At 36.4% G+C, this 14,830-nt stretch overlaps 1 protein-coding gene across 1 annotated transcript in view; it reads left to right on the top strand.

The window, feature by feature from the left end:
- The first annotated feature begins 76 nt into the window (after positions 1-76).
- efcab6 (EF-hand calcium binding domain 6) overlaps positions 77-14,830 on the top strand; it is a 34,486-nt gene continuing 19,732 nt past the window's right edge. Inside the window, exons 1-11 of the mRNA XM_059026966.1 lie at positions 77-729; positions 2,012-2,190; positions 2,589-2,815; positions 5,871-5,950; positions 6,697-6,763; positions 12,095-12,231; positions 12,339-12,451; positions 12,599-12,714; positions 14,106-14,254; positions 14,363-14,473; positions 14,655-14,775. Of these exons, the coding sequence (XP_058882949.1) occupies positions 2,043-2,190; positions 2,589-2,815; positions 5,871-5,950; positions 6,697-6,763; positions 12,095-12,231; positions 12,339-12,451; positions 12,599-12,714; positions 14,106-14,254; positions 14,363-14,473; positions 14,655-14,775 (1,269 nt within the window). The 5' untranslated portion in view covers positions 77-729; positions 2,012-2,042. The remainder of the gene's footprint in view (positions 730-2,011; positions 2,191-2,588; positions 2,816-5,870; positions 5,951-6,696; positions 6,764-12,094; positions 12,232-12,338; positions 12,452-12,598; positions 12,715-14,105; positions 14,255-14,362; positions 14,474-14,654; positions 14,776-14,830) is intronic.

Genomic DNA, 14,830 nt, shown 5'->3' with positions numbered 1-14,830 from the left:
TTGCTGCAGACAAAACTGTTTGAAAATTGTTTGAAAGCAAAAGCATAAGTCAGGTTGTTTTTTTAACATTTTTTCATGTCAGGCATCCAAGGAAAATGTTTTTATTTTTCCGTAATCATTGGCACTGCGAATAGTGGATGCAGGCATATATACTTATGTGTGTACTGAGAACCACTTTTCCAATTGTGATGAAACTTGCTACAGATGCTGTCTGGCTGACTGATTAAGGTGTGACTTTAAAAGGAAATTCTATTATACATACTAATACAACAAGTGGACATAATACAGAAGTCACAACGGTAGGGGGAGCGCCGATTCATTTTGTATATAGCTATCAGCTAATTCTAAACATAAATCTGAGAGAAATACATAATCGGTTCTTTATGCTTTTTACATTTAAGTTTAAGTTTATAGTTAAATAATAATGTTGCGTTGGGTCTCTTCTTGGCATAGATACCTTTTTTATATATATACCGCCCACCGTTTCTTCTGTGACAAAAGTGCACGTATGACATATTTTGATTCACAAACTTTTGCCCAATCAAAAAAAGTTCTATTGGGTGGAGTCAACTAACACCAATCAGGAAACAACGGGGTGAGTTCTATTACCATGACAACGAGAGAGCGTCTCTTGTGACTATCCTAGTGTAAATGTAATCAGAGAGGGGAGAACAGAAGACAACACTGAACGTTAACAACAAGCCATATGAAATAACGAAGGAGAGAAAGGTAAGAATGTAAAACAATCCCTTTTTAGCAGTAATAAGGATACTATTGTAAATAATTAGGAAGAGGTGAGCCAATAAAGACTAACATTCAACCAAAGAAAACATCACATTGAAACTCGCGTCGAAATACTCGGAGGAACTAGAAAAAAAAAAAAAAAAAATGAACAAAGAAATGATGAGGGTAATATCAATAGCGAGAGTAAGCTATTTTTCAATACATTTTTGAAAACTTAGAGAACACAGATTAGATAAGTGTCACTGTAAAACTGAATACTGGTTTAGAAAATACGTTAGAAAAACATCAGCTTGTACTAATTTTAGACGAGAAATAATAATAATAATAATAATAATAATAATAATAATAATAATAATAATAATAATAATGAGGATACCATTTACTTGAAAAAAAAAAAGTTAAAACACCGTCTCCCCCAACAAATATTTTCTATAGCTCTGATGATGTTTCAGGAGTCTAAAAGAGATGAAAATAAACCTGAAATTCATTTGTATTATTTCAAGTTATTTTCTTTTGATAGTAAAGCCGTGACGGCTAGTAAAATATGTCTGCGTGCATAGAATGGCATGGCATCCGGTCATAAGAACAAATGGGAATCTATAACAAAATAGAAATTCGTAACAAATATTGTGTATTTAAGATGAAGTTTGTTATATATTACCGGTGCTTATTTTTGAATAAAACAAATGCACGTTTGCTTTCCTTCTGAAATGTATTCAAATGTGTATACAGTAATTTGAAAAATAAAGTAGCAGAACCCTGTTTTTTACACAGCTTTTTTTCTAGTTTCTGTATAGTTTGAGGCTCTAAAAACTCTATAGTGCTATTCATGACCTAGTTAAAACAAATTTTCAAGAGACAATAAAAACAAACATTCACATGTAATAAAAGCAGGCAAACAGTCACAAATCCAAAGTCGTTAGTCTTGTATCTCTTAAAGTGCTTTGTGATGGTGGTCCTATGAAAGGCGCTATATAAAATAAAGATTGATTGATTGATTGATTGATTGATTGATTTAAAAAAACATGTAAAATATGTAATCTAATAGAAACTACACTAAATGAAACACCTTTGCTTGACAATTGGGCTAATTAAAATCATTCATAATCATTTATTTTGCCTGATCTAATATCAGTCTTCTATTCTGAAACAAGATCCAGTTCCATTACTAATTAAAAACACACACACCGTGCTAATGGACTCTATAACTGATTAGTTTTCACACAGAAGGATGTCACTGAGTTGTTATTTGTTATCATTATTTTAGTGAAGAATGCTGTAAGGGCCATTGTCCATCAATGATGATGACTGCTGTACCATTAAACCCCATAACTGTGGATAGTCTGCGTCCCCATTCTCATGGGATCAGGATTGTTTCAAGACAGTCCACCCCTGGAAGATGCCCATCACGAAATGTCAGCCAAATGTCCAGAAGATCAGCTACAAGTAAGGTTTAAAGCATAAAACGCAGAAAAATATAAATACATTACAAATGTTGATGATCGTTTTACCCTTGTGTCAGCCTGCAAGAGGTTTGTGATTAATATTGCAGCAGGAATCTGCAATCTAATGATTGCTAACCTCATGGTATAGAGTTTTTATTTAACGACTAATAATTTGTATTTTGTTCAAATTGTCTTTTTAAGACTATCCCCATGATACAGTATATTTGGTAAGTTTACATCATCTCACAGTAAAGAGAAAGTTCATGACACAGCCTCAACAAACACCAAAAACAGTAGCATGACCTGTTTTATATAGGGACTAGGGACAGAAGTTCCCTGAATAATGAATGACACGGACTCTAGAGATCTCTTTGTGATGCCTGGCATTCTTTATTTTAGGTACTGGGACCTCGGTTAGATCTACTCCAGACCCCAGCCTCTCCATGGTGGATATTGAGCGTATTCTTCAGAAAAGAACTCCAGTAATGCAGGATGACTTGAGAAGAGTGTTTCAAGTGTATGATGTAGAGTGCAATCTGACCGTCACTAAAGGGGAGTTCCGTAGTGTGGTGGAAAGCTTCCTTCTCCCACTTACAGAGGGGCAGTTTGAGGAACTATTGGCCAAGGTGAGTAAATACGTTGGAAGTGGACTAATGAACAGAACAGAACTCAAGGCCTAGATCAGTGGTTTATATCTCCTGGGTCGGAGATTAGACAAATTTGACTTGACACTGCTTTGAAAACGTACTAATAGCAAAGTCAAGTGATTTTTCTTCTTCTTCGTCAAATGTAGTAAACCCTAGTGAGATCATGATAAAGTATGAGTAGGTGTAGTTTAGCATTGTAAAAGGGTAAAGCACTTTATAAAGTTTATTAATAATTTTATAGAAGGGAAAGAAAGTCATAGCTGTTTCATAACACTGATCTCCCAGCAGGTGTCACAAATGGACACTTTATACAATTGGGGAAAATCTGCCATAAATGCTAAATCCCTCAGTAACAGGGGGGTTTGTTACATGTGTGGGTCGTCACTGAACAATACTGAGGCAGGCACAGGCGCGCAGCTATAATATCAACAAAACAAACCTAAAAATAAAAGTTTGCCACACAAATGATGAGCGCTAGTCCCACTGAAAGGAACGTCCCACTCCAGGAACCTACTACTCTATGCAAACTTTCTCTGTACACTGTTTGGGATCCCCTAAACTGACCTACTTCTGGGCTCCCGGAGTCCCGGTATTCTCACGGCAACTCCTGCCTCTTCAAACGGTCTTTTCACACAGTCTCGGCTGGGCAATGCCTTTACGAGCACCGTCTTGGAGTAGAAGGGTTTTGTGTAGTAGTTCCTGTAGAGTGGATACTCTCCTCCTCAGTGTAAACAAACAAGCTTTCGCTCAGTGCCTGTCTATATGGGCTATGGCCGTGCAGTAGCCTCGAGCTGTGGCGCAAATGCTTTTTGAGCTCTGTGCAGCCTCCCAGCCAATCAGGACCTTCCGATCAACTCAGCACTGGAGTGAGCCTACCTGCTCAATTAGTTCCTTAGCAACGCATCTCCTGTTGCATGTCCCAGCTTCTTCCATAAAGGCACACATGCACTCCAGAACCAGCGACGGGGTCTCCCTATTACACCCTCCTACCAGGGGGACTTATTGCACCCCTAGTAATAAAATACACCGATGTGAGTTCTTTCAGAAGGGTGGTTCTCTGGTTCTGATGGCTCATTAAGCAGCAAACACATAGGCACACACACAGACACACTTCTTGGCCCCAGGAAAATGGGTTTATAATCCTGTATGAGGTAGAATATTGACCTACATTTCATCTATAACCTAGGGCACGAGGGCTATGGTTATATTTCTTTCTTTCACTGAGAATCTGATATAATAAAAATACCCTTTCACTTCTGGTTTTACCCATTTGGACCATATGTGCATAAAAAAAGCTATTGTGTCTTAGATAAATTACCAAAAAGTCATACTGACATCAATAATTTTCAGTAGTTTTGCATAATACAACATGTCCCACTGAATTTCAAGCTTTTATATTCTTTCTAGCCTACATTGCATCTTCTCTTCCTAATATTTGCTGTTGCGGTTCCAGACTGCTCCAAGCTTGTTTCTGCATTAGCTGGGTTATGTATCTGTCTGTGAAAGGAAGCCTGGTGATCACAGCTCTGTAGAATTTACAATCATATCACTCCCCGAAGGGAATTTATAATTTCTGACTCAACAACTGGCAGAGTCTTTGAAGAACAGGGCTAACAATCCATGAAAAAAATGAAAATGAAAGTGTATGTCAAATATAACAAAGTAATCAATGTTGCCGTGAAACAAGCCATTATTGCGCTGGTGCAGGAGGTTTTAGGTTTTAACAAGAGCATCAAAGTTGGATTCAGAAATGACAGTAGGCCATGACTACCAAAAATATGAAACTATCAAATAACACATTACACCCCAGATCTAGGCTGCAACATGTGTCAGTCAGGGGTTGGGGTGCAAAATTATTTATGGTTGCCCAGTTGACTACCTAGAAACAACATTAAGCAGTGAATAGTGTACAAAGGTTACCAATTTTCTAAATAAAGATTTGTGTTTTTTGATGAGTTTGTCTCAATTGCGTTAACAAGATGAAATGGTAATTGTGACCCAGGCTGGCTGTAAATACATATGTAAAAGCATTTACCACAAAAAATGTCTGGAGAAGGACAGGATGTGTATCTGCCCACATGGAGAAAAAATATATTCAAAATATATTAGGTTATATTTTATTAACTTAACGATAACAGTGCAATTTACATACAGTAACTATGTTATAATCCAGCTGTATGATAATAATATAAATGTTATATAACAATATTGTAGTTCAGCTATACAATAACAATATAATTGTGTTTTATATATTAACTGTTGTGGTCCAGCTTCACAATAACAATACAACTATAACTACATTTAGTCTAGCTATGGTAGTTACAGTGCTGTGATGTTTCTGAGTTCAGTGTGCTTTCATAATAGTTTAACTACAGGGATTATAGCTAAACTGTTTCATTCTGTTTGCTATAAGCATTAACAGAGAATATAGTAAGGCTTTGGTTCACTTTGAAACTCCTTCTGAATTCTAAAACTTAATGAGAACAGCAGTTGCTATTTTTTATGATTGTAGAACTGACATCGTTTGAACCTTGTGGGATGCCAAACATGTCATTTTCTTTATTCTTATATTCACAGAGTGTAAAGCTGTAAAGCCAAGGATACAGAAAGTGAAACATGTCAACAATTAATTATTAAGCAAGCAGTTAATGTAGGTGGTAGAAACATTTTAAAACTCAAATAATTGCAATGGAAAGATTATTCCTTGCAGCATGCATTTAGATCTGACAGAACTTTGTCTTTGTATATACAATATTAGGTCAATGTTTTGAGTTTAGGTAGACAACTTTTTGGGCTTTGAATAATTATAAACAGCCTTACTGGTATCAGGTAAAAAAGTGGTCAGCATCAAAAATAACATTATCCTTCAGTGTAGCTCAACAATAACATCCTAAGTGTTTCCTTTCAGTCCCTTATTCAAATGGCACCAGGAGTTGAGGCAATAAGGCAAGTTAGACCTGAGTTCAACAAGTAAATAAAAAATGAATGGCGGGTTTCAATTGACTAACAAGAATACTATGTTTTCCTTTTAAAGGTTCCTATGAAAAGTAATGGATCTATACCTTACATGGAGTTTCTTAAAATATTTTGCAGACTTTCAACTGTGAATAGCAGGTGAGATCTTAACAGCCTAACTACACTACTCTATAATACACTGGAACAGTTTAAACCAGATTGGATCTGACTGCAAAACAGAACACCAACTGTGAAGATGTATCCCTGTGCAACTTCTCAGCTTCCTTCCGCCAGTGTTAATACTGTATATTTCTCAACCCTTGGTTGTATGTCATTTTTTAAAATGGTTCTAGCTAATTAAATTATGAATGTAGATCTCAGTTTTGCAATGTTATAGAAACTATGCATTTTTATTATTTAATTTGTTTAATTAACAGCAAATAAGGAAATGAAAAGTTTAATTGTGCAATAATATAGGGAGCAATGAAAGTGTTCTGAAGCTAACAAGGGATTGAAAAACGGTTTACACTCTAAAGGGGAAAAAAAAATATTAAAAGCCAATTCTTTCTCTGTTCACTGTCATTGCTTTGTTTGAATCTAATTATGCAGGGAGAGATTAGCATGTTACTCCTATCAGTTATGGATATGACAAAATCTTCATTTGTGTAGCCCCATCTCCACACACCCACCTCCCCCTCATTTCTGATATAATGCAAAGAAAAGATCACCCAAGTAATCTTGTAAAATCAACCAGTATCACTTAAATGTAGCTGTAGGAAATCTTTATTCATGCTTTCAATGCTATTGTTTGTAGCAATTGTTGCCACTAGTGCTTGAGAATGAAACAGTATGCTCAGCCTTGTTGGTATGTAAACACTGTAATGATGTTTGCTTTTTTCTTCCAGGTGTAGTTCAAGCAAAGCTAACCAGACCATGACCTTATCTGAAATCCAGTATCACATAAAAGAAAAGGTAGGGTGTGTCTGCATACACAAATGTATAAACAAGCAGAAATATTAGGCAAAGTGACTTCAATGAAAATCAGTATGATATCGCTGTGGAAACCTATTCTTTTGATATCAACATTTTGCATTCACACAGACAGCAAATTTCCCTTTTTGAGAAAGAGTACAGTACCTCTTCAGTTACTCCAGAGAACCAGACCAACACATTTATATGTATGTAGGGTTGAGTCTCAATCTGAAATTTGATTTGGATTCAAAACAAATATTGCTTTGTCCACAACATGTTTGTGTGAGAAGAGAATGGCTGGACCTGTTACATTATACAACATGGCAATTACCACCACTTAAAATGCCCCACTACTCTATATCACTGTACCTTACAATAACAATGGTAGGAAAACAATCATCTCCAGTCTTATTAATGTTGTTCCAGGTGTCACACATTTCCAATGAAGCTTGTTTTAACCACCATTGGGCACCAACTCAGGGCAGCAAATCTGCCTTTGTTAGCGTCCCTTCCAAACTTTCGGATTAGGCTATAATTATCTATAGCAGATGCAGAGATATGTGGGTTGATTAAGCAGAGAATACTATGATAAGACAAATGGACAGACAAATTAGCCTATAGAAAAACAAATACTTTGGTTACTGTAAATGTAGAGAGAAAAACAGCTTAGCATTCACAGTATTCAAAAACTATGAGGTCTATTTGTAAAGTTTTTTACGCTAAAACGTATTTTACAAATTATACCTTAGAGGAAAATACTTTGAAAATAGCTGACTAGGATCACAGTTTGAGCAGATTGACGTGTTTCTTCAAGACCATCCTGATATTCTAATAAAAAATAAGCTCTTATGCTCTGTCTCACATCTTTGCTCATGAGACAGATTGCTAAGATTGACTGTTAACCTTCTAACATCAATATCAAACACAGTCCCTGAAAAACACATCATAAATGAGCAGAAAGCTATCATACATCTGATTTAATCCACTCAGATTCCAGTAAACATACATGTTCTCATGTTACTCTGATATTAATCCAACATACTATTTGTTGATTTGCTGCATTAATATAAACATCATGAATACCATCATCTCCCATTAGCTTTTACGTAATTGTATTTACCTCAGGACACTATGGTTAATACATACTGATACAGTAAACACAACTGTAACATATTAATTAACAAATGAAAGGGACACTGAATCGTATCAAAAGCTTTTCTTCATGCCAGTAGGCAGAATGCAGGCCTGAAGAGCTGCCTGCTTGTACAGCTGGTAAACAGGGATTTGGCATCATAAAAGAGAAACACTACATTAAGAAATACCAGAAATGCATTCAATGACAGAAGAGATAATCAAGAGCCATTCTTCAGAGGCAGTAATGATGATAAAATCGAGCAGCCAAGATATGGCCTTGCTATTTCAGCCCATGAATAGGTTAAGGTCTGATTGTTCCTTAGCATTTTAAATAAGTTAGTTATCTAGAAAGTAGGGGTGTCAAACAATTAAAACAAATTAATCTCGATTAATCTTGCGATAAAAAAAAATCATCTAGATTAATCACAATTTTAATCGCATTTTTAAACAGTACTAGAATACCATTTTAATTAAAGATATTTTTAAGTAAACAAGAAAACTCTCTTTAAATAAAGATTTTGTTTGGAAAGAGTTCATTATTAAATAAAAAAATAAAAAAAAAAACACAAAGGACTGATCCAGTTCTGATGCAAGTTCCTGTTTATTAGGAAGTATAGAAAGACTTCTGCTTAACTTAGGTGTTTTTCACCTCTTCAAAAATATTGTTTATCAGTAATGATACAGAATACAAAGTATACAAGGTTCAATATACTTTTCATTACAAATGTGTTTAGTTTTTTCCCCCAAATTAACTTTGTACAGTGCAATCACAATTTATATTGCCAACTTTTGCTTGCATCTAATGTAAACAACTGAGAATTCTTGAAAACATGCTCCTCCACAGTACACTTGCGCATTGAAACTAGATCTTTTAAAGTGAATATCAGCTGTTTAAAAAAAGAAGAAAAAAGCCCATTAAGCACTAATGAGAATAAATATAGCTGCTCTCAAAAAATAAAATAAATAATATTAATACAGCACTAGTTAATTCAGTCTTGTTTCTTTCTGCTGAGCCAGTTGCTGAGACAGACAAGCCTGTTTACGTTTTCAGGGGATAATGCTGCCCGCTTCTGTACAATTACCCGAAAGCGAGAAAAGCCGTTCGCATGACACCGTTGTAGCAGGTGTCCCTAAGTATTTACGTGCCAGATGTGCTAAACTCTCGTGGGCCCCTGCATTCCAGCAGACATTCTTCTACGTTTATGCTGGGTTCTGCTTTATAACGATCCAAATCAGTGCTGATTGACGTTTCTTCATCTTCATCATCTGAGTCAGATGCCTACAGGAGGTTCATCTTTTTTTTTTTCTTGGTGGTGGTGCAGGTTCTATAGTTTGCACAACAGGCTGCGGTGCATTGACTTCTGACAACAAAGTACCAATTAAATTCCACACCTCGCCCCGCTCAGATCTTGGAAGGCACTTCAGATTATTAAACCTTGGGTCGAGTGCTGTCGCGATCTTTAGCCATGAGATATCGGTACTTTCCTTGCGTTTTGTTAGGTCTGCAGTGAAGGTCTTTCTTAAACCAAGCAACATAGACTGGGTCGTCAGCGGAGGCTGCCATAACACGAAAATAAATGGCACAAAGCAGGTAAAATTACAGAGCAAGAAACGTACAATTCTCCCCCAAGGGATCACCGTCGGCTGACAGTGTCTCGTCTCTGCTGGAAAGTGCTACGCTGGTGGAGGCAAGCCCCTCAATTGAGCGAAGGTGTAAGGATGGGAGTCATTTACAACCGTCAAGTGGTGACAACAGATGCATCCAACTCTAGTTGGGGGGCAGTCTGGGCAGGCAGAGGAGTCTTTTCTCCCTAAGGTGATTACAGCGTTTCACTTGAATCAATCAGTGGAACTAGAGGCTTTCCATCCCCCTCCCTTCACAGAGGAGTCAGATAGGAGATTAAATTCCTTCTGCCCAGTTCGGGCATTGAGGTGCTATGCGAATAGAACGAGAACGCTGTGTCAATCTGACCAGCTCTTCATTTGCCATGGTGAATGGACCCAAGGTCAAGCCCTCTCTAAGCAGCGATTGTCCCATTGGATTGTGGACACGGTTTCGACTGCATATACTAATGTCGGCCTACCCCCACCTGGGAGGGTGGCCGCGCACTCAACCAGAGGCGTGGCTACGTCATGGGCCTTCTTCAGAGGTGCCTCGCTGACCGATATATGTACTGCGGCTAGCTGGACTACCCTGCATACATTTACCATGTTCTGCCGACTTAATGTCATAGATCCCTCTATGCCTTAAATGGGCACCAGGGTCCTTGAGGTTGCACGCTCATGCCACCAACTCTAGATGATTGAAAGGGAACGATAGGTTACAGATGTAACCCCGGTTCCCTGAAAGAGAAGATGACCACCAACCTTGTGAGGACACATCACTTGCATTCATGGGTTCAATGCAAAAGAGATTGACGTCTCTGCGCAGTGACTATTTATTACCTCGGTGAGGCAGGACCGAGAATGTCAAATCCACCGTCATTGAGTGCCACTGTAATGGATTGTTGCACACTGTGGGCGATGCACGGCATGTGTTCAAATGGCATAAATCTGGCTGCTGCTGTCATATTACGTGCACTGTCTGTACCAATTGTTGTTACCTTGCCTTGTATATCCCACTCTTTTGTAACATCCAAGAAACTCTCTGCATATGGTTCAGCATAATGTCTCTCTTCTGTATGCGTTACTGTTAAAGCAAATGATTGCATTGTCCATGTATCATCAATGTGGTGTGCAGTAACTCCAAGATAGCTCAACGATGTCCAGTGATCACCAGTCAAAGCAACAGCTGTTGTGTTTTTCAGAAGCTCCACCTTTGTAGTCTTCTTGTTTTCATATAGATCATGTATTTGTGATGCATTGTTCCTCTGGAAGGTAAGTTATATGACTGATTGGAAAATGCTATTTGAATAACATCTCTTAGCCCTGTATCGTTTACAGTGTTGCAGTCGGTAGCTATCAACTTGGCAATAGCAGTAGTTAAATTGTTGTACTTCGTTTGTTTCATGGGCTTGCAGCAATCCTCCTGACATTCTAAAATAGTACTCTGACCAAACTGACCACTTTTATTTGTGGTAGAAGTATTGCTGGCAATCTGATTTTCAGCAGCAAAAGCATGTTCAGCACGTAGGTGGTACTGCAGAATTGATGTACTTCGATGATACTGAAATTCAGCCTGGCAGATGTTACAGGTAACCCTGTTTCTATCCAAAGAACCATCGGGAATTTTTTTTTTTTAAATAAACTTCCCGTTCAAAGGTCCTGCACTTTGTGTGCTTTTCTCCATCAGATGTATTTTTTCTTCTTCTTATACCGTTTCTCAACAAAATCGAACTGTGCCGGCAGAAATGAACTACAGTAGGTTAGGAGGGTCAAAACAGAGTGGACTGCGATTAACGTCTGTTAAAAAAATTAACGCTTTATTTCATTTTTTATTAATCGCTTGAGTTAACAGCGATTAATTGACAGCGTTACTAGAAAGTTAATACATCACTGTAATTTCAGAAAGACATCATCAAAAAGCAGTGCCATCATTTTTTTTGTCTAACTGTACTATATCATTGATCTATTAAAGACCATATCTTGAAAGTCACATGTTTAGTTTTGACGAAATTGTGTATGGCCACTTGTTATGAGATGCTAATCCACAAGGTGTTGAGTAGCAGTATTTAATAGATTGATTGGTATGAGATCAATGTTCATTAACTGTAATAGTATATACTGTACCTAAAATTCTTTGTAACTGTGCCTTTTCCAGTAAGAAAATAGTGAAGTGTTCCCATTGTCTCCCAGAATAATATATCCCTTTTGTTACTGCTTTGCAAAAATAAACAAAACCAAAATAAGTTAATCTTAGGTTGCTTACACCCCATTCATGTAGGGCAATCTTGAATTGTTCAAATAATGCAGCAATTAAAATGAATGATCTTTGCATTGCAAAAATGCAAGAAAGACATTACCCCAGTGTGTGTGTGTGATATATTTAGTATCTGTCTGATCGATTGCCTGGCACCTCAGCAGAATGTTGCATACTGATTTAATCAGCTTCTATTGGCAGCAGCTGTCATCTCCCCTGTAGCAGAAGCTTTGGAACAAAGCAGCAAATTTAGGTGTCATTGCATTGTTTTTTATTGAAGTAAATTGTAATTTCTCAATATTGTTATTATAACAAAAATGTATTATTTGAATTGACAGGTGTCCAAGAACTTAAAAAACACAATAAGGGCCTTCCGACTCTTTGATTACAACCGAGATGGACATATTCAGAAGCATGAATTTAGGAGAGTTATCGAGAGCTATTGTTTTCAGATGACTAATAAGGAATTTAGCAAGTAAGTAAAAATAAGTACTATTGGAAACAGTCTAAAGGTCAAACTGATAAAAGAAATGCATACAAATTACTATTGTTTGTGCTACTAAATAATATTGGTTTCCACAGGCTTTGGTCTCATTTTGATGTGAGTAACAGTGCTACAGTGTCCTACACAGAATTTCTACAGAAGCTTGGCCTTGAAATCAACAACAGGCCAGTCCCAGAAGGCACACAGTTAGGTAAGGAAGAACAGTTTTGGACTCAGCAAACAGGGTCCACTTTTAGAATATACGTGTAATTAGCACCCTTTATGTCTATATTTGTAAGTCATTTATGTATTCCACATGTTACCTCTTTAATGTAAAATAAAACTTTGTTGGTTACAGTGCTGAATTGGAAAGCTGTTCAAGAAGATCAAAAGAAACACCATAAAAATGCAAACCAGCAGATTTTTGTTGAAGGACAAGCTTTAGATGATACTGAGAGGGTTTTCCGAAAAAATGTAAGCATTTTATTTATTTATTTATTTATTTAATATTATGCAAGAAAAAACAGTCTAAGTATGAAAAAGGCTGTACTGTAAATTGAGAGTGCTTGAGTGCTTTAGAGATTATATTTTTTATTTGGTTTTAGTTTTGTAAAGATGAACAGGTCAATTGGTCAAATGCTATGAGAATATACCCCTAAAGATCCTATACCACTCTTCATTTTGTTCCCCTTTTCTTTTTTGTATTGTGTAAAAGATTTACAAATTTGTAACTTCTATTCTGCTTTATTGAATGTACAAAATGACTCTAGATACAACTTGAAACTCTTTCTGAGCGTGTGAAAGGGAATAGCAAAACAGCTAGATGTGTCACTGGGTGAACAAAAGGTCCAGCTTAAGCTCCCCACAGAACTGGTTCTGCATTTCAGGAAGTCACTTCCATTAAATGTAATCAAAAGAATGGTAGTTTTTTGTTTTTTCAGTTTGCATAAGAAAATTCCATAATTTTAAATACAGGATAAATGTATTGATTAAGGAAGAGATAGGGAATGTTTATTTAATTGAGGAACATCACTGTTGGAAATGTTAGCAGAAGTGCACTGGCTACATTTTTCTACATATGTAGAGAGTGTCTCTTATTGTATAAGTGACGTCATTTTGCATAGTTTGAACAGCCAGAACAACTTTGCTTTGTGGTCCTCTCGCCCAAACTGCATGAGATGACTTCTCTTACAATAAGAGACCCTACACACAACGTATTAACTTATACAATAATGATACTCCCCAAACCTATTGTAGAAGCAAATGTTAAAATGTGCATATCCAGTACTGCAATGTGCTTCACTGAAGAAATACTTGAGTATGTAATGTATTAGTCAGGACTTGAAAAAACATTTAATGGTGTGCTTTATTAACAGGAGCAGTTGTGAAAATTTGTTTTGTATTATCTGTCTCTTAAATGTTTTTGTTTCTGCTGACCTCAAACCACAGAAATGCAAAAAATGTAAGCAATACATAAACATATATGTTTTAACCCAGTGTAATGAATTAAAAAGCCCGAAAATTACATAAAAGCTTGTTTTATTATTATTATTATTATTATTATTATTATTATTATTATTATTATTATTATTATTATTTCTTAGCAGTCTGCTAAGAAATAATAATAATAATAATAATAATAATAATAATAATAATAATAATAATAATAATAATAATAATAATAATAACATTTCAGAATATCTCTAGGTAAAATAAATGTCCTTGTTGAATCCCTGTGCTCTTGCTAATACATTTCCAAAAATGATCACTCTCTCACAACCCACATAAAATCCCTGCAGAAACCAGTATTTCATCGCAGTTGATCTAGCTTATTAAAATGTTGTTTTTTATCTCTGGAATTACAGATGCGCTTAAACAAACAGAATGTTCTGAAAGCCTTGCAAGCTTTTGATGATACCCAGAGTGGGTTTGTCTCCTTTGAAGATCTGAAGTGCATCCTCAGTAACTTTGTGATTTCCATGAATGATGCCACCTTCAAGGGACTGATGAATCGGTAAAAAAAACACACAAAAATAATAAACACTTTCAACACACCAGCTTTAGTTACATTAACTCATTGTTTTCAAACACCAAAGCAATTCATTTTTTGTTTTTGACTTAGGTTTGGGTTCAAAGCCACCGGTAAAATTGCATGGGAACAATTTCTTGCTAAATTCAAAGACCCTGTAGCTCCTGGGAATGGCCAGACAGTTCCAGTTAGATCAAATCACAGGTGAGATATCTATCTGACTGTCTGTCTGTTTGTTGTAACTGTCTGTTGTGTGTGCTTATAAATACAATAAACATATATTTTGAACCAATAATGAAACACAATATTATTTTAAATTCAGTAAATGAGCATGAATAAAATAATGCTTGAATAACCCATTAATTTCTATTTCCGTTTATAAAAGGGTAAGTCCAATCCGAGGTGCTGATGAGCAGTTTTCTTCAGAGGATATTCTTCTGAAGCTCCAACCATACATCCAGACAGCTCACACCTCTCTGAGGAAGGCCTTTCTCGTGTTTGATGATGTAAGAAACAGTTTAATATTATTCCAAGATCTAAGCTCTCATACTTGTATGCCTT

Source organism: Acipenser ruthenus, chromosome 7 (assembly GCF_902713425.1).
Source record: "Acipenser ruthenus chromosome 7, fAciRut3.2 maternal haplotype, whole genome shotgun sequence".
Classification (NCBI taxonomy): Eukaryota; Metazoa; Chordata; class Actinopteri; order Acipenseriformes; family Acipenseridae; genus Acipenser; species Acipenser ruthenus.
The sequence above is the reverse complement of the archived record's forward strand: the minus strand, read 5'-3'. Positions and strand labels throughout refer to the sequence as shown.